The sequence below is a fragment of the Polyodon spathula genome, chromosome 35 (assembly GCF_017654505.1).
Source record: "Polyodon spathula isolate WHYD16114869_AA chromosome 35, ASM1765450v1, whole genome shotgun sequence".
Classification (NCBI taxonomy): domain Eukaryota; kingdom Metazoa; phylum Chordata; class Actinopteri; order Acipenseriformes; family Polyodontidae; genus Polyodon; species Polyodon spathula.
Window position 1 is genome coordinate 5382499 of NC_054568.1, and position 19502 is coordinate 5402000.

The 19502-nt window shown below is 46.3% G+C and overlaps 1 protein-coding gene across 1 annotated transcript in view; it reads left to right on the plus strand.

Annotated features, from left to right (window-relative positions):
• Window positions 1-19502, plus strand: part of LOC121303771 (ryanodine receptor 1-like) — a 94410-nt gene that overhangs the window by 2128 nt on the left and 72780 nt on the right. Inside the window, exons 2-19 of the mRNA XM_041234549.1 lie at window positions 5697-5816; window positions 6046-6150; window positions 9438-9512; window positions 9730-9808; window positions 10120-10232; window positions 10959-11058; window positions 11480-11576; window positions 11804-11878; window positions 12312-12468; window positions 12765-12929; window positions 13448-13569; window positions 14239-14425; window positions 15057-15192; window positions 15556-15651; window positions 16209-16327; window positions 17057-17094; window positions 18459-18700; window positions 19235-19427. Of these exons, the coding sequence (XP_041090483.1) occupies window positions 5697-5816; window positions 6046-6150; window positions 9438-9512; window positions 9730-9808; window positions 10120-10232; window positions 10959-11058; window positions 11480-11576; window positions 11804-11878; window positions 12312-12468; window positions 12765-12929; window positions 13448-13569; window positions 14239-14425; window positions 15057-15192; window positions 15556-15651; window positions 16209-16327; window positions 17057-17094; window positions 18459-18700; window positions 19235-19427 (2219 nt within the window). The remainder of the gene's footprint in view (window positions 1-5696; window positions 5817-6045; window positions 6151-9437; window positions 9513-9729; window positions 9809-10119; window positions 10233-10958; window positions 11059-11479; window positions 11577-11803; window positions 11879-12311; window positions 12469-12764; window positions 12930-13447; window positions 13570-14238; window positions 14426-15056; window positions 15193-15555; window positions 15652-16208; window positions 16328-17056; window positions 17095-18458; window positions 18701-19234; window positions 19428-19502) is intronic.

Consider the following 19502-nt stretch of genomic DNA (forward strand, 5'->3'; position numbering starts at 1 on the left):
GGGGGTGCATCACTTGATGATAGAGATATGGTGAAGCATAGGCAGGCATTGTAAAGCACAGAGAGGTCTGATAAAGCATAGGGAAGCATTGTAAAGCACAGAGAGGTCTGGTAAAGCATAGGGAAGCATTGTAAAGCACAGAGAGGTCTGGTAAAGCATAGGGAAGCATTGTAAAGCACAGAGAGGTCTGGTAAAGCATAGGGAAGCATTGTAAAGCACAGAGAGGTCTGGTAAAGCATAGGGAAGCATTGTAAAACACAGAGAGGTGTGGTAAAGCATAGGGAAGCATTGTAAAGCACAGAGAGGTCTGGTAAAGCATAGGGAAGCATTGTAAAACACAGAGAGGTGTGGTAAAGCATAGGGAAGCATTGTAAAGCACAGAGAGGTCTGGTAAAGCATAGGGAAGCATTGTAAAGCACAGAGAGGTCTGGTAAAGCATAGGGAAGCATTGTAAAGCACAGAGAGGTCTGGTAAAGCATAGGGAAGCATTGTAAAGCACAGAGAGGTCTGGTAAAGCATAGGGAAGCATTGTAAAGCACAGAGAGGTCTGGTAAAGCATAGGGAAGCATTGTAAAGCACAGAGAGGTCTGGTAAAGCATAGGGAAGCATTGTAAAGCACAGAGAGGTCTGGTAAAAGCATAGGGAAGCATTGTAAAGCACAGAGAGGTCTGGTAAAGCATAGGGAAGCATTGTAAAGCGCAGAGAGGTCTGGTAAAGCATAGGCAAGCATTGTAAAGCATAGGGAAGCATATCTGTTTTATATAATGTAGTGTCTTCATGTAACAGGGGCAGAGCCTGTGTCTTAACTGCTGTAGGAAGGTGCCGGGCTCATCTGCTTTCATGGGTTAAAGCTTTTAACCTCATCTCATCTCGCTGACATAATGGCATCGCATCACACAACACTGCTTTCAAACATGGGGAGGTTCGCTGGCCTCCATCGGGCTGGTTCACCTTTCACAGTGAAAGGAGTGTAGAAGCAGCTGCCTGGGTTTGTGTGGGTCGTGTTCTCTGCAGGGTCTAAGAAAAGCAGCGATCATCACAAACCCAGGCAGCTGTATCTTCACTGCTTTCTCATTGGAATGGTACAGTAGCTCAATCAACAGCAGTCACCCTCGCCTGATCGTTGGCGTCTGATTTCTGCAGGGTGCTCAGTCTGAAGAATCAGTTCATGTAGCACGGACAGGAAAGCAATAGAAAGGCAGGGGTGGGCAGCCACATCATTGACGGGGGAGAGCAGAGCATCTGAAGTATCTGCCTCTCTGCACTTTGAGAGAATGTGAGAACGACAGGTGCAGCGTCCAAAAATAAAGAGATCGCTGGGATGGGGAGCAGTGTGTGAGTGTGTGTGTTAGTAAGGAAAGGAGGGGAGCTGCCATTTCATAGTTTGCTGTGAGACACACATTCAAATACAGCAGCACAGGCCAACTCTTGTAAAAGGCTACCACTGTGTTTTTACACTCTATTTTTTGCACTTTTACCATTCTTTTTCCATGGTTCTTCTCTGGACTTACCACAGTTTACCCTGATTGGCCATGTTTATTAATATTACCAGACCTCTTTCTTTACCATCCCTCTCTGTGCTTTACAATGCTTCCCTATGCTTTACCAGACCTCTCTGTGCTTTACAATGCTTCCCTATGCTTTACCAGACCTCTCTGTGCTTGGCAATGCTTCCCTATGCTTTACCAGACCTCTCTGTGCTTTACAATGTTTCCCTATGCTTTACCAGACCTCTCTGTGCTTTACAATGCATCTCTATGCTTTACCAGACCTCTCTGTGCTTTACAATGCTTCCCTATGCTTTACCAGACCTCTCTGTGCTTTACAATGCTTTACCTATGCTTCACCAGACCTCTCTGTGCTTTACAATGCTTTACCTATGCTTTATCAGACCTATCTGTGCTTTACAATGTTTTACCTATGCTTCACCAGACCTCTCTGTGCTTTACAATGCTTTACCTATGCTTTATCAGACCTATCTGTGCTTTGCAATGCTTCCCTATGCTTTACCAGACCTCTCCGTGCTTTACAATGCTTCCCTATGCTTTACTAGACCTCTCTGTGCTTTACAATGCTTCCCTATGCTTTACCAGACCTCTCTGTGCTTTACAATGCTTCCCTATGCTTTACCAGACCTCTCTGTGCTTTACAATGCTTCCCTATGCTTTACCAGACCTCTCTGTGCTTTACAATGCTTCCCTATGCTTTACTAGACCTCTCTGTGCTTTACAATGCTTTACCTAAAAACCATAGGAATGTAAGTGGTGGGTGGTAAAAAAAATATGTCAATGACATTTTGTAGCTAGCTAACTATTCTTGAATTGCGACCGTCTCCTTTTTAAATCTTTGGATTTAGTTTTTCTACTCTGGTTCCAGTGTAGACCTTTCCTTTCTCTCCTGTGTCCTTTCCTGAAGCTCCTCCAGTCACATCTCTTTCTCTGGGAAAGGATGGCATTTAAAATCAAAGGGTTGCTAAAGAGAGAGACTGAGCAGCACAGCTGGGAGCCATGCAGGCTTCTTTCTTTGTTGTTGTTTTTTTTTTGTTTTTTTTTAGATTTCATAATGTTTAGTGCGCAGTTACGGAAAATACTTCTGTACAGCTGTGGCTAAAGTTTGAGACGCAATTAAAACAAAAACAGTACTTCGCATAACCCTGATCTTTTATTTAACATCGTGTGATCAAAGAAACGACACAATTCTATTGCAAATGTCTACCGGAAGCCATAATAGCAACACAGTATTTCATGTTTTTCAATTTGTCAGTTTTTTGCTAAGTATCTGGGAAAACTACAAAGCGGTGTGTAATTCAGTATGTTAACGCAACATTAGGTTTCATTCAACTTTATGAAGCAAAATGTATTAATTATATAGGATGATGCAAATCTCTTGGGTGGGCTGTGTACACACAACTCGGTTGGCTGGCGTCCCACCCGACACACACAATGTATCCCATTACACATGCGCTCCTTGTGTACCTGTAATTCAAGTGTCTTATGCAAATCGAAAATCTTTATTTTTTTCAAAAGAATAAAAAAAGACTTTTTATTTGTCCACTATCATGCAGCAGCGGGGGGGGGGGGGGGGGCAGAGATACCATATGCAAGAGGTTTAGTGAAACACAAAACACGTAGCACACACTTTCAACATGAGGACTTGACAATGTTTTGGAATTATGCTGTACAACATTTTGTATAGCGGTTAAGAAGCTCGCTGGAGGAGGCCGTGGTCGCAGTATCGCTCCCAGCCTCCTGCCCTGTTGCGTTAAAAATAAAGATTAGAAATGTACAACGTAGAGGACGCCTCTGCAGTTTAAAACAAATAAGAAAATAGCACTTTCTGTAACAGTACAATACAGTACAAATGTGTTTATAGATAGCGCCTTCCCTTCACGCCAAGGCATCCCAGAGCGCTGTGCAGTTAACAACACAACAAGAGAGCTCTGTGTACAATATGCTCCACCTACAGCCAATTATATAAAAGCACGGTCAAGAAAGAATGTTTCCAATTTAGATTTAAATGAATCCAGCGTCTGAACCTGCCTCAGGGTCACCGGAATAGAGCTCCACACCCAAGGCTCTCAGCAGCAGAAACCTCTACCTCCAGCTCATTTGAGATGACTTTTTGGAACACTAAAAGTTCAGCAGCACACTTTGTGTTAATAAGTTATCAAGTTGGTGATGTAGTAGTACTAAAACGCAGTCATCTGTACGTATTGAACACGCAGCAGTGCTGAACTTAGACATACTGAGATAAGCTCAACAAATTCAATGGCAAACAGTCTTTTTCAACATCTTCGAAACGTTCGTTGTTGAATTCATCAAGGTTCTTTTGGCACTTCCAGGAAGAAACTACTGCAGCTGCTGAGAGAGCACATTCCCAGTTTAAATTTTCTACCAACCCGACTTTTTCACGAAACTCGTTGACAGAATGATCGGTTACTCTCCAAACTTACAACTAGAAACTACGGCAGCTTTTGGTTTCTGCACCCCCCCCCCCCCCCCCCCCCCCCCCCCCCCCCCCCCCCCCCCCCCCCCCCCCCCCCCCCCCCCCCCCCCCCCCCCCCAGCCCCCACCCCCGCCCAACCCAGCCAAATCTTTACACTCCCTCTAGGGGAAGAGCAGTGGTTGAAATGTTCCACGCAGCAGTTCAACTGATGCATTCCTGGTTTCACAGTGAGTTTAATAAGTCACACCTGAGCTTGTTATCTATACACACAGTGGCTAATCAAGCTGCCATGGATTGGGATTAACCATTACATATCTGTCATTCCTTGTGTTTCTAAGCTGTGGGTGTTCAGCCCATGCAGCACGTCACTGTAACACTACAACAGGTACTCAATGGCATGACTGTTGATACAGCTTTGCATAGTAATACCTCTCTGTGCTTCACAATGCTTCCCTTTGCTTTACCAGACCTCTCTGTGCTTTACAATGCTTCCCTATGCTTTACCAGACCTCTCTGTTTTTTACAATGCTTCCCTATGCTTTACCAGACCTCTCTGTGCTTTACAATGCTTCCCTGTGCTTTACCAGACCTCTCTGTGCTTTACAATGCTTCCCTGTGCTTTACCAGACCTCTCTGTGCTTTACAATGCTTCCCTATGCTTTACCAGACCTCTCTGTGCTTTACAATGCTTCCCTATGCTTTACCATACCTCTCTGTGCTTTACAATGCTTCCCTATGCTTTACCAGACCTCTCTGTGCTTTACAATGCTTCCCTATGCTTTACCAGACCTCTCTGTGCTTTACAATGCTTCCCTATGCTTTACCAGACCTCTCTGTGCTTTACAATGCTTCCCTATGCTTTACCAGACCTCTCTGTGCTTTACAATGCTTCCCTATGCTTTACCAGACCTCTCTGTGCTTTACAATGCTTCCCTATGCTTTACCAGACCTCTCTGTGCTTTACAATGCTTACCTATGCTTTACCAGACCTCTCTGTGCTTTACAATGCTTCCCTATGCTTTACCAGACCTCTCTGTGCTTTACAATGCTTCCCAATGCTTTACCAGACCTCTCTGTGCTTTACAATGCTTCCCTATGCTTTACCAGACCTCTCTGTGCTTTACAATGCTTCCCTATGCTTTACCAGACCTCTCTGTGCTTTACAATGCTTCCCTATGCTTTACCAGACCTCTCTGTGCTTTACAATGCTTCCCAATGCTTTACCAGACCTCTCTGTGCTTTACAATGCTTCCCTATGCTTTACCAGACCCCTCTGTGCTTTACAATGCTTCCCTATGCTTTGCCAGACCTCTCTAATGCTTTATTACTGACTCGTAAATGAGATGTCGAGACCGGTGGCCAAGGGTTTTGCATCACCCTGTAGAATGAACACAGTTTGCTTTGTAAAGCCGAGTGAAAGCTGCTGAATAATATTCCGCTAACATATTGAATTACACGCTGCTTTGTAGTTTCCATACACTCCATGAAAAACTGACAACAATGGAATATGTGACATTTCAAAGACATGAAAACATGAAATACTGCACTGCTGTTATGACGTCATTTTGTAATTTCTTTGATTACATGATTAAATGAAAGATCTAAATAATGTTCATATGTATATAATATAATTTTTTTTTTATGATTATCAATTCTAGAATTGTAGGTGATGCTAAAGCTCTGTCCGGAGCTGTCGATCCTGTATTTTGTCTTGCGGATTGTTTATGGTTTCTTTCCTGTGCCGTTGCCAGGGTGACGAGGTGGTGCTTCAGTGCACGGCGTCTGTCCTGAAGGAGCAGATCAAGCTGTGTCTCACCGCTGAAGGATTCGGAAACCGACTGTGCTTCCTGGAACCCACGTCCAACGCTCAGGTAAGGGGGCAGGACGGGGGTTCTTTATTATTATTATTATTATTAATTGATATGGCAGACGACTGTATCCAAGTAAAATACAATGCAAAAACAATACAGTATAGTTTACAAAAAGTGCACACAGTACTACTAAAATACAACCTGAGCGAGGATGCAGCCAGTTAAGAAACACTGTCACTTTACTGTCAGGAAGTGATGAAACTCTGAGCTCTGCTTTTCTGTTTTCCAGAATGTTCCTCCGGACTTGGCGATCTGTTCCTTTTTCCTGGAGCAGTCGCTGTCTGTGAGAGCCCTGCAGGAAATGCTGGCGAATACCGTGGAAATGGGCAACGAGGTAGGGAGAGGGGAGAAGGGAGAGGGGACAAGGAGGAGAAGGGAGCTTGGAAGTGAGGGAGAGGAGAAAGGGGAGTAGGGAGAAAAAGAGAAGGAGAAGAGAAGACATGGGAGATGAAATGAGATGATAGATGAGAGAAGGAGGAAAAGAGTGAAGGGAGATGGGGTAGAGGGGAGTGGCGAAAGTAGGAGGGGGAAAGATGATAGAGACACTGAACAGGATGAAAGAAGTTCCACTATCATTGCAAGCTTGTTTCTTAAAAAAAAAAAGAGCGGGGAGCTTTAGGAGCGGAGGAAGGGAGGGACTGTGAAGGGTAAGGAGCTCTGGATCAAGAATTATGGCTGCTGTTTAGGGTTTGCATTTTGCTCAGAAAGTTGGCATTTACCGCAGTCCAGCAGCTGGCCATTGTGATGTCACCAGGGACGGCAGGGGCCAGTGTTCCTTCCTTTTGATGTGTGGGTAGTTTCCTTTGTCTCACAACATGCCAGCTGCCCCTACCTGTTTGCAAGACCTGTAAATAAATCAGCTTACTATTAGCAGAATACCTCCCCCTCTCGGAGACTTGCAGAGGTAAAAATAAACAAAATAATAATAATAAACTCTCTCATACCTGATCATGAATAGAGAGGTGTGCCGGTACTCTTTTAAGAAGTATTTGTCGGCAGGTATTAATGAAATCCATTTGTTAAAAGCTGAGTGGAAGCGGATTTTCCTCTTATCCGTGGAGCTGTCGTTTTTACTGCTGTACCTGGGCCGTGTCTACGGACAAACAGGAGAGGAAAATTCACTTCCACCTGTTAGAAGCATCAGTGCTGCAGTGACTCAACCCGAGTTACAAAAACACGCAACAGAACACCTCTGGGACGCCCCAGGAGCTGTTTGAGAGCTTCTCATGCTCCTGGATTAATGCCAACAAGTCTCTGAGAGGACGTGTGCTTCTCAAAAGTCTCTCGGAGGGGCGGGGCTAGGAGCTCCCCCATTTTGCTAAGTGAGCGATTTATGTTGGATTCACAACACAGACACACCCGTGCCCGCGCCAGGCCGCTCTCAGCCTATCAGAGAGCCGGAATTCTGTACGCCTTGACTAGCCGTGGTGTCGGGGTCAGTAACTGTTTTTCAACTGCAATTCCTTTTTAACGTCGAAGGAATTGCTGTTTTAGAGACATCCTCGTATTGCTGTGATTGTTCAGCTGCCTTCATCTGAAGCCACTTTAATTGACAACACAGACAGTGACTTCACTTGAAGGGGTGTGTTGCCACTGTGGGGAGCCCATTTTAACAGAACGCAGCCGATATCGCAGTGACGTGTTGGAATTTTAAAATGGAATTGGAATTATTGAACAGGAATTGAACCGACCCTGCCTGTATGCATGTCCCTCATTACAAGCCGTGCCGCGTGAATCCAGCACTTGCTGTTGTTGTCAGTCTGTAGATATTTGCAGCGTTCTCTAATTTAACCCTGTGTTGCCTCTCATTTCTCTCCCGCCCCCCCCCCCACGCTAGACGCTCGATTTGGACAAATGGGTACGTCATTGCTGTTGCATTTTTCTGCCGTGTCCCCCTTCTACCAATCCCTCCCCAACCTGAGCCAACCCAAACCTCTGCCCCCAAATTCCTAAAAGACTGTCCTCTTTCTCATTTCTCTTCCCCCTCCAAAAAATCCCAAATTCCTTACATTTCCAAAAATCCTTTTCCTTCTCATTACCGCCTTTCATCCCTCCCCCAGTGGAATGACTTCCTGTCTTTTCTCGTCCGTCTCTTTATCTGTTCCCCACGCTCCCCTGCATGGTTCTTTTACTCTTTCTCAAAGCATACATCTCCCCTTACCCCCCTTATACCCCCCCACCCCTCCCCACTCTTGGGGGACAGTGTGTCCTACAGTATTTGCAGCCTTTTCACTACCCACTCATCCGGAGTCTGCTGCATTGTGTTAAGGAGGTTTGGTACCTACTAATGGGGTTTCTCACTAGCGAGGTGTGTTTCTGTTAAAACAATTTGTTGTGTGTGTGTGTGTGTGTGTGTGTGTCATATATATATATATATATATATATATATATATATATATATATATATATATATATATATATATATATGACACACACCTATACCTATTCAAACATGGCAAACCAGTAGCATCTCACAACTGTAGGTGTGTTACATTGACGTCAGTGTTAAGTATTGAGAGCCATTACAGCTGTAAGCTCGGCAGGATAATTAACTCTGATATCTGCACATGATCTGAAAAGAAAACTAAAACAAAACAAAAGAACCCTTCCCTATGTGATAAACTCTGCTGCCTGTCCTGGTGATTGCTCGCTTGGTCTGAACTCACCCACGTAGCTATGAATATAATTGTAATAATAATACATCTAAAGTAATAATTGATTGTAATCATAATAACCTGAATATTATTAATAATAACACTGTTCAAATCGTGGGCTCTCATGTCAAGGTAAGCTGTTTTACATTCAGAAGATTATGTACAAGATAGATAGAAGGTGATATATATATAGAGAGAGCACTGTACAGGGTGCTGTGCAAGCAGGCTGAAATCCACTCCACGGTAAATCAGTCAGGCTTGAAATTCAGTTTTTATCTGACACTGTTTCTTTATACACCCTGCAGTTTAATAATATTCATATGTTAAACAGACAGATTTAATGTGACGGAATTTCCACAAGTCACAAGCCATCTCGTGCAAAGACGTTTGTGATGACTGTACCACATTGATATCTATCTATCTATCTATCTATCTATCTATCTATCTATCTATCTATCTATCTATCTATCTATCTATCTAACTATCTGTCTATCTGTCTATCTATCTGTCTATCCAACTATCTATCTAACTGTCTGTCTGTCTGTCTGTCTGTCTGTATGCTTGTCTATTGTCTATCTAACGATCTATTTCAGGAATATCACCAGTGTCTTACAGGAATATTGCAGATATATTTCTCATTTCAAAGGAGTAACACCTGAATACCTTCTATTTTCTAGATATTCTCCATTGTATTTTCCAGGCTGGCCGTAGTTTCACAGTAAATCCAAGTGGGGTCAGCAGAGCGACAGCAGCTGTGTTGTTGCAGCCTGTATCCGAATTGTAAAAGGTTTCTCAAAAGGTCTTATTTTAACACTGACGGGTGGGGTGCAGTCCTGCGTGTAAGTGGCCTGAGTCGGCTGTGTCTCTTGTGGGATTGCTGTGGAAGTGTCCTGAGTCGGCCATGTCTCTTGTGGGATTGCTGTGGAAGCTGACCGTCTCTCTCTCTCTTCCTCTCCCCTGGTCCCAGTCATCGCAGGGAGGAGGTCACCGGACTCTGCTGTACGGACATGCTATCCTGCTCAGACACTACCACAGCAGCATGGTGAGCAGCGCGCAGCTCTAGTCCTCATCTCAGTGCAAAGACAGCGCGGCTCATTCCGCAGAGAGGCTGAAATCAATGACAAGAGTTTCAATGTTGAAGACACTGAGAGAGACTTCTAGTGGAAACGCTTGCCATTGAATTTATGAGGTTTGTTTTAGTGTTTCTATTGAAGACAGACACATTTACAGATTCTCCCCTCCTCTCTGTCTCGTTTCAGTACCTAAGCTGCCTGACCACCTCGCGCTCGCTCACGGATAAATTGGCCTTCGATGTCGGACTGCAGGAAGACGCTACGGGTACATCCGTGCAGGGGTCAGGGGTCGGGGCTCAGCCTGGGCTTGTTACTGTTCTGGACACTTGAATGCATTGCAAAAGACATCCTAGAGTAGTGATCCCATCTCTATTTCTTCCATAAGTTAAGGCACTGCATGTAACCCCCTTGGTGAAGTCTGCTGGTGGATTACTCTTTTATGATCAGTTACTTTTTTTTTTTTTTTAATTCGGGGTGGAAAGACCATTGAAAACAAGCTTGGGAGGGGCGGGGGTTGGAATTCTTCCTCTGCGCTTGAAATTAATGTGATTATGAACCCTTCCCATCCCGCTCTAGGTGAAGCCTGCTGGTGGACGATCCACCCTGCGTCCAAGCAGAGGTCAGAAGGTGAGAAGGTCAGGGTCGGTGATGACCTCATTCTTGTCAGTGTGTCTTCTGAGAGATACTTGGTAAGTACAGCCCAGTCCCGCCATTCCATGTTTTAATAAAACACACGTTCTCAGGGTTAGAAACTCACACTAGCTGCTGCTGCTGCACCCAGTCCTGGGGTTCAGAGCTCCCCTCAGTGAAGTCTAGTATTATTAATATTGAAATGATCAGGAGCCAGGAGTTTGAGCAGGGTTAGAAACTCACACTAGCCCTGCTGCTGCTGCACCCAGTCCTGGGGTTCAGAGCTCCCCTTAATGAAGTCTATTATTATTAATATTGAAATGATCAGGAACCAGGAGTTTGAACAATCAGGCCCCTTTTAAATGTGAATTACCTAACTAGTTGCCAATGATCACGCCCCTGCTAATTGTTCAAATTCCTACTTAATATAATAATAGTTATACAATATGCTAATAATCATTATATGCTATAATTGTATTTTAGCTTAACTTAGCGTGCAGTTCAAAGCTGTACATGGGACTACTTTATTGGCGTAAAGATGTTGAATAAAATTCAAATAATTCTTTGCCCTTAACATGATTTATGTTTTTTTTTTTTTTTTTTTTTAAATCCTCTGTTTGAGCTGGATTATAAATGCAATAAGGCTCTTGAGTGTGTCTGTATACTGAATGTACAGACTTCCTGTGCTTCCACCCCGAGGCGTCCTTATACATTGCGCGTTATACTGTGACGGAGATTTGAACCGTGGTGGGATTGTGACCGCCCTGCTCCTCTCCTCTCCCCAGCACCTCTCCTATGCCAGCGGGGACCTCATGGTTGACGCCTCCTTCATGCAGACTCTCTGGAACATGAACCCCATCTGCTCGGGCTGTGAGCTGGCAGAAGGTGAAATGACTGTAACTTGAATTGCTCCTGTGTCATTTCGTTGCAGGCCTATTCTTAAGACATTGCTATTGAGTTAACTGACTTAAGCGCTGCAGCCTGTACTTGAATCAGGTGATAGCACCCGTCATGAAGCACGGGGAAAGGGGTGGAGCTATGAATCACAATGCTTTCTTTACACAATATATCGGAGCGTAATGAAGGGCTGGATCATTTAGACCAGGATTTTAATTCAGCAAAAATAGTCCCTTGTTAAATGACCGTTAGATCTTACTGTGTTTCGTAGAAGCAGCCAGTCAAGTGTAGAGTGACCCATGTCGCATGGTACAAGTCGCGATGTGTGTTTCATCATGACATTAGTGCATCAGTACACCCCTGAGGTGCCTCTGTGGCTGTGCTGACTGTTTCCCCGTGTCTCCTGCAGGGTTCCTCACTGGAGGCCACGTGCTCAGGCTGTTCCACGGACACATGGACGAGTGCCTGGCCATCTCTGCCTCGGACCAGGGGGAGGAGCAGCGCAGGTGAGCACCAGGGCCCTTGCACACCCTTGCCTGGGGCTGAGTGAGAGATATGAATGAGTAAGAGGTGCAGGAATGAGAGGTGGAGGGGTTTTATGGAGGAGTTTAAGTGGAAGAAGTTTGAGAGACATGCAGGAATGTGAGATATGCAAGAGTGACAGATGAAAGAGTGAGATTTGGAGGAATGAGGTGTCTGGTCTCACTCCAGTTCCCCTTGTGTGTCTCTCCAGGCAAGCGCACTATGAAGGAGGGGCTGTGTGTAGCCACGCACGGTCGCTGTGGAGACTTGAGCCACTGCGAATCAGGTGAGAACAGGAAGGAACCCTCAGTGTCTGCCTGTCTGGGGCAAGCTGAGTGAAAACAAGTCACTGTTAGTCAATTAAATTGTCTTCAAATGAAAGCAGCTGAACGATCGCAACCATTACTATATCTCTAGAACATCGATTCCAATTCCCATTCCTTGGAAGGAACTGGAACTGGAATTGGGAATTGATTCTAGCTAGGGTAATGGCACTGTGCTAAATCAGGATCCAGGCGTTTAATTTGGGTTTCAACATCACTTTCTTTTCCAGGCACTGCACACATGACATACAAACCCCAGGAGCACACCCAGAGTGCCGCTGTGTTTATTTCACATTAGCAACCCTTTGGAATCTGACTTGGAAGCTAGCTGCTTTTTGTAAGCGCCACAGCAGCGCTCTTACAAAGTTGCACCCTCCTCTCTCTCTCTCCCTGTAGCTGGAGCGGGGGCCACATGAAGTGGGGGCAGCCCTTCCGCGTGCGCCATGTGACCACGGGGCGCTACCTGTGCCTGGAGGAGGAAAAGGGGCTGATGGTCGTGGACCCAGAGCGGGCAAACACCAAGAGCTCAGCGTTCTGCTTCCGCGCCTCAAAGGTCAGAGTTCAAACCACTGAGCTAATCAGAGCAATAATACCCAACACTCGGAGTTCAAACTCCTGTTAAAGACACTGAGAAAGACATTTGTAAATCCAGCCACTATTGAGTCAAATCCCATTGGAGTTGCAACGTCTTGCTCACCTGTGCATCCTATCATTAACAGTTCTTTGTGGGCTCGCTCTCATTGGGTATTTACAAATACACAACAGGATTTTTGCTCTTATTGCCACTTGGGGGAACAAATGTGTTACCAAACTAACTGACTCGGTACCCCATCTGTCCCTCCTTTGCAGGAGAAGTCTGAGGTTGCCCACAAGCGGGACGTGGAGGGGATGGGCGCCCCTGAGATTAAGTACGGAGAGTCGATGTGTTTCGTGCAGCACGTTTCCACGGGACTCTGGCTCACCTACGCTGCTGTGGATGCCAAGTCAGCCCGCCTGGGACTTCTCAAGAGGAAGGTGTGTACAGGTGAACTCAGCACAGGTGTGTACGGGTAAATTCAGCACAGGCGTCATAAAGATTAACACAGCACAGATATGTACAGGTAAACTGAACAGTGTTATAAAGATTAACACAGCAGCACAGGTGACCTCCTCACACGTGTGCGCAGGTAAACTCACAGGTATGTACAGGTGACCTCCTCACAGGTGTGTGCAGGTAAACTCACAGGTATGTTCAGGTGACCTCCTCACAGGTGTGTGCAGGTAAACTCACAGGTATGTACAGGTGACCTCCTCACAGGTGTGTGCAGGTAAACTCACAGGTAGGTACAGGTGACCTCCTCACAGGTGTGTGCAGGTTAACTCACAGGTATGTACAGGTGATCTCCTCACAGGTGTGTGCAGGTAAACTCACAGGTATGTACAGGTGACCTCCTCACAGGTGTGTGCAGGTTAACTCACAGGTATGTACAGGTGACCTCCTCACAGGTGTGTGCAGGTGTACTCACTCCCTGCTGCGCGCTCCCTCTCCCCAGGCAATCCTGCACCAGGAGGGTCACATGGACGACGCGCTGTCCCTCTGTCGCTCACAGCAGGAGGAGTCCCAGGCCTCTCGTATGATCTACAGCACCACCGGCCTCTTTACACAGTTCATCAAGTAGGTCCTGCCTCCAGCCTCCCTGCTCAGCTGATGCATAACAATACCTACTCAGGAATGGAAATCAGACTCCCATTGCATAGCAGTTTGATCGATTCCTGGTTTTACTAGGTTTAATAAAACACACCTCGGCTTGTTACCTATACACAGTGGGGCTAATCAAGCTCCTAGCAGTACCTGGATTGGGTGAAACAGCTATTTCCATCCCTGTAGTAGCATAACAATACTTCCTGAGCATCCTCCCCTCTCCTTAGTTTAATATACATCAAAATATCAGCTACAGTCAACTGCAAAATCCAGAATACAGAACTTGTATTTTTTTCAGACTTTTTTTTTTTTGATCAGCAACTGAAATCAAGAATACCCTAGAATATTATATATCTATATATATATATATAGATTATATATAAATATATTGCTATTGGACGTACCACGTAACGAAACTAGTGGAACAAAATTATTTGTTTTTTTTTTTTAGGTATTAAAAAAAAAAAATATGTATGCTGTTCATTTATATCATGCTGTTCATACCCCAGTGTCTCAAAGCGCTTTACATGTCGGTTAAGACAGAAAGAAGCATGACAAAATAGCAATACATAATTATAACCATATCAATAAATAAACAGGTTTTACATGACGCTGTCCCCCACTGTCTCCGTGTCTGCCCAGGGGCCTGGACTCCCTGAGTGGGAAGAACAAGTCTCCGAGCCCCGTGTCCCTCCCGATGGACGCGGTGAGCCTGAGCCTGCAGGATCTCATCAACTACTTCCAGCCTCCAGAGGAGGAGCTGCAGCATGAGGAGAAGCAGACCAAGCTGAGATCCCTCAAGAGCAGGCAGAACCTGTTCCAGGAGGAGGTGAGGAGAGAGGGTTGGAGTTGGGGGTTGGAGTTGGGGTTGGGGTTCGGGGGGTTGGAGTTGGGGGTTGGGTTGGGGTTGGTGTTGGGGTTGGGGTTGGGGGTTTGGTTGGAGTTGGGGGTTGGGTTGGGGTTGGTGTTGGGGTTGGGTTGGGGGTTGGAGTTGGGGGTTGGGGTTGGGGTTGGGGTTGGGTTTGGGGTTGGGGTTGGGGTTTGGGGTTGGGGTTGGGGGTTGGAGTTGGGGGTTGGAGTTGGGGGTTGGAGTTGGGGGTTGGAGTTGGGGGTTGGAGTTGGGGGTTGGAGTGGGGGTTGGAGTTGGGTTGGAGTTGGGGGTTGGAGTTGGGGGTTGGGGTGGGGGTTGGGGTTGGGGTGGGGGTTGGGGTTGGGGTTCGGGGTTTGGGGTTGGGGTTGGGGTTGGGGTTGGAGTTGGGGTTGGAGTTTGGGTTGGGGTTGGGGTTGGAGTTGGGGTTGGGGTTGGGGTTGGGGTTGGGGTTGGGGTTGGGGTTGGGGTTGGGGTTGGGGGTTGGAGTTGGGGGTTGGAGTGGGGGTTGGAGTTGGGTTGGGTTAGGGTTGGGGTTGGGGTTGGGGAAGGAGAGCTGGTGTCTCAAGTCCTATCATTGTCTCTTGCTCAGGGAATGATCACGCTGGTGCTGAACTGTATTGACCGGCTGAATGTCTACAACACGGCTGCACATTTCTCTGAGTTCGCTGGGGAGGAGGCAGCAGAGTCCTGGAAGGAGATTGTGAACCTGCTCTATGAGCTGCTGGGTACGAGGGGCAGGAAGAGAGGGAACAGGGCAGCAATCAAGGCTGTGGTGGGGTCGCACTGGGAATTGCCATTTTAAGAAGTATTTATCGACAGGCATTTCAATAAATCTAAATCTGTTAATGTGCTGGTTTCAAAACAAGAAAAGCTGTCCTTCCCTCACCTTTACAACCCAGTACCACTCAATGGAGATTAACTTCCACGTTGTGTTTTAAAAGATGACAGGAAGCTAATTTTCCTCTTATCCAGGTTGTTTTTACTGCCTTACCGAAGTCATAAACTGAGATGCTAACTCGGAAGAAACACACTGCAGGACTGAGCTGCTGTACTGACCTGTTCTGTGTGTCTGTATGTGCTCCCCACAGCCTCCCTGATCCGTGGGAACCGATCCAACTGCGCTCTCTTCTCCGACAACCTGGACTGGCTGGTGAGCAAACTGGACCGTCTCGAAGCCTCCTCAGGTAAAAAAAAATCAACTAAAAAGTGAACAGGAATGACCAGCGCTGTCTCTGATATAATATAATACAACACTGCTCCCTTATAAAACTCTACCACTGTGTTTTTGCATGATATTTGTGCAGTATCCCCCCATGCTTGCCCTGTGGTTCTACTGTACATTTACCATAGTTTACAATAGTTGGTCATGTTGTTTAATATGCTTTACCAGACCTCTCTGTGCTTTGCAATGCTTGTCTATGCTTTACCAGACCTCCAGACCTCTCTGTGCTTTACAATGCTTCCCTATGCGTTGCCAGACCTCTCTGTGCTTTACAATGCTTTCTCTATGCTTTCCATCGTTATAAGAGTACACTAGAAATGTCTCCGAAGGCTTATCAATGGTCCTTGAGAGATACGACCTGCTCACTAACAGTGCTTGTCTATGCTTTACTATACTTTCACTGTCCTTTATTACATTTTGCTGTGCTTTTACCATAGAAAACTTTTATAAGGGCTATTACTATGCACTCTTCCAGTTTAACTCTCTGTGTGTGTGTGTGTGTGTGTGTGTGTGTTTCAGGTATCCTGGAGGTGCTCTACTGCGTCCTGATCGAGAGCCCCGAGGTGCTCAACATCATCCAGGAGAATCACATCAAGTCCATCATCTCCCTGCTGGACAAGCACGGCCGCAACCACAAGGTGAGGCAGGAATCACACACACACAGTCACATAGCAACCACACACAGCAACCACTGCACACTGTCACACACAAACACAGCAACCACACACACACACAGCAACCACAAACTCACACACAGCAACCACTGCACACTGTCACACACAAACACAGCAACCACACACACACACAGCAACCACAAACTCACACACAGCAACCACTGCACACTGTCACACACAAACACAGCAACCACACACACACACAGCAACCACAAACTCACACACAGCAACCACTGCACACTGTCACACACAAACACAGCAAACACACACAGCAACCACAAACACACACACAGCAACCACTGCACACTGTCACACACAAACACAGCAACCACACACACACACAGCAACCACAAACTCACACACAGCAACCACTGCACACTGTCACACACAAACACAGCAACCACACACACACACAGCAACCACAAACTCACACACAGCAACCACTGCACACTGTCACACACAAACACAGCAACCACACACACACACAGCAACCACAAACTCACACACAGCAACCACTGCACACTGTCACACACAAACACAGCAATCACACACAGCAGCCACAAACATGCACAGATAAAGCACCGCTGCTTACTATAATACCAATTGCAATCATACCTCAATCCCTGCACCAAGACAAGCAATCAGTTACTGCAATCTGGTCTGTCTGATTGTCAACCCGTCTCCTCCCTGCAGGTTCTGGATGTCCTCTGCTCTCACACATCAATCGCGCTGCAATCACACTGCGATCACACTGCAATCAAACACTGCAATCACACTGCAATCACACTGCAATCACACTGCAATCATACTGCAATCACACTGCCGTCACGCTGCAATCACACTGCAATCATACTGCAATCACACTGCCGTCACGCTGCAATCACACTGCGGTCACACTGCAATCACACAGCAATCGCGCTGCAGTCACACTGCGATCACACTGCAGTTACACTGCAATCATACTGCAATCACACTGCAATCACACTGCAATCACACTGCAATCACACTGCAATCACACTGCAATCACACTGCAATCACAACTGCAATCACACTGCGCTGCAATCACACTGCAATCACACTGCAATCACACTGCAATCACACAGCAATCGCACTGCAATCATACTGCAATCACGCTGCAATCACACTGCGGTCACACTGCAATCACACAGCAATCGCGCTGCAGTCACACTGCGATCATACTGCAATCACACTGCAATCACACAGCAATCGCGCTGCAATCATACTGCAATCACACTGCCGTCACGCTGCAATCACACTGCAATCACACTGCAATCACACTGCAATCGCACTGCAGTCACACTGCAATCACACTGCGGTCACACTGAAATCACACTGCAATCAAGTTGGGCTGTATCACATCAATATCAGGGTCTAGTGCTGTATATTATAAAGACATTTCAGAGGGCTGGATCTCATCAATATCAGGGTCTAGTGCTGTATATTATAAAGACATTTCAGAGGGCTGGATCTCATCAATATCAGGGTCTAGTGCTGTATATTATAAAGACATTTCAGAGGGCTGGATCTCATCAATATCAGGGTCTAGTGCTGTATATTATAAAGACATTTCAGAGGGCTGTATCACATCAATATCAGGGTCTAGTGCTGTATATTATAAAGACATTTCAGAGGGCTGGATCTCATCAATATCAGGGTCTAGTGCTGTATATTATAAAGACATTTCAGAGGGCTGGATCTCATCAATATCAGGGTCTAGTGCTGTATATTATAAAGACATTTCAGAGGGCTGGATCTCATCAGTATCAGGGTCTAGTGCTGTATATTATAAAGACATTGCAGATGGTTGTATCACATCAATAGAGGGATAAAGCAGAATGGTAATAACCCTGTCATGCAGTTCCGTGTACTGTATAGTGAGTGGAAGTGTATGATTATTTAGCGTGCTGCAAAACCGTTTAAATGAATCTCTTTCTCTCCTCTCTTTCTCTCCTCTGTTTCTCTCTCTTTCTCTCTCTGTTTCTCTCTCTCTCTCTCTCTCTCTCTCTCTCTCTCTCTCTCTCTCTCTCTCGCTCTCTCTCTCTCGTGTGTGTTTTTTCTCTCTTCCTCCCCTCAGTATGAGGCCCAACCTCTTCCTGGGCACATGCGAGGGCTCCACACAGTACAAGAAGTGGTACTTCGAGGTGATGGTGGACTACGTGGACTCCTTTGTGACGGCGCAGGCCACGCACCTGAGGGTGGGCTGGGCCCTGACCGAGGGGTACAGCCCCTACCCCGGGGGGGGCGAGGGCTGGGGCAGCAACGGGGTGGGGGACGACCTCTACTCATACGGGTTCGATGGGCTGCACCTGTGGTCTGGTGAGTCCCAATCTATGAGGCTCAGTCATTCTTCCTCTATAATATTGTGGTGTAGAGGATGGAGGGATAGTTTTCAAAAGACTCAACCCTTTCATGTGTGAAATATAGAGAGTAGCTGTTTTGGACACATTAATAAATATGTTTTGAAATGAAAATGAGGTCGTCATGCATTTGCGTCTTCCATGTCTCCCCATATAAAGAAAAACCTTTTTTTTTTATATCCATCCTCAAATGAGGTCACTGTGCATTAATGGGTTAAAAAATAAACCAAAGCAAGGCAGGGGAACGGGGATTAAAAAAAGAAACAGAACTAGGGCTGACTGAGTCTCCTATTTCTCTGGAAAACACACTGCTGGAATTCCGCTCTCACAGATAACCCAGAGCCACACATGCACTAGGTATATTACTTGTGCCTGTGTGTTTTATGTTCACAATAACAACTGAAAACATGCATGCACCAGTAATATAACCTATTCCTAAAACGTGACACTCTGAATATTGCCCCCCCCCCCCCCCTCCCCGCCCCCCGTTTAGGGCGTGTCCCGCGAGCGGTCGCCTCCCCCAGTCAGCACATGCTGGCCCCCGGTGACGTGGTGAGCTGCTGTCTGGATCTCAGCGTGCCCAGCATCTCCTTCAGAGTCAACGGGCACCCGGTGCAGGGCATGTTCGAGAACTTCAACCTGGACGGGCTCTTCTTTCCAGTCGTCAGCTGCTCTGCTGGGGTCAAGTAGGTACTGGGATAACTGGGATTGGGAGGGGGGTGGACTGGGATATTGGGAAATTGGGAGTATCCCTTGTTAAA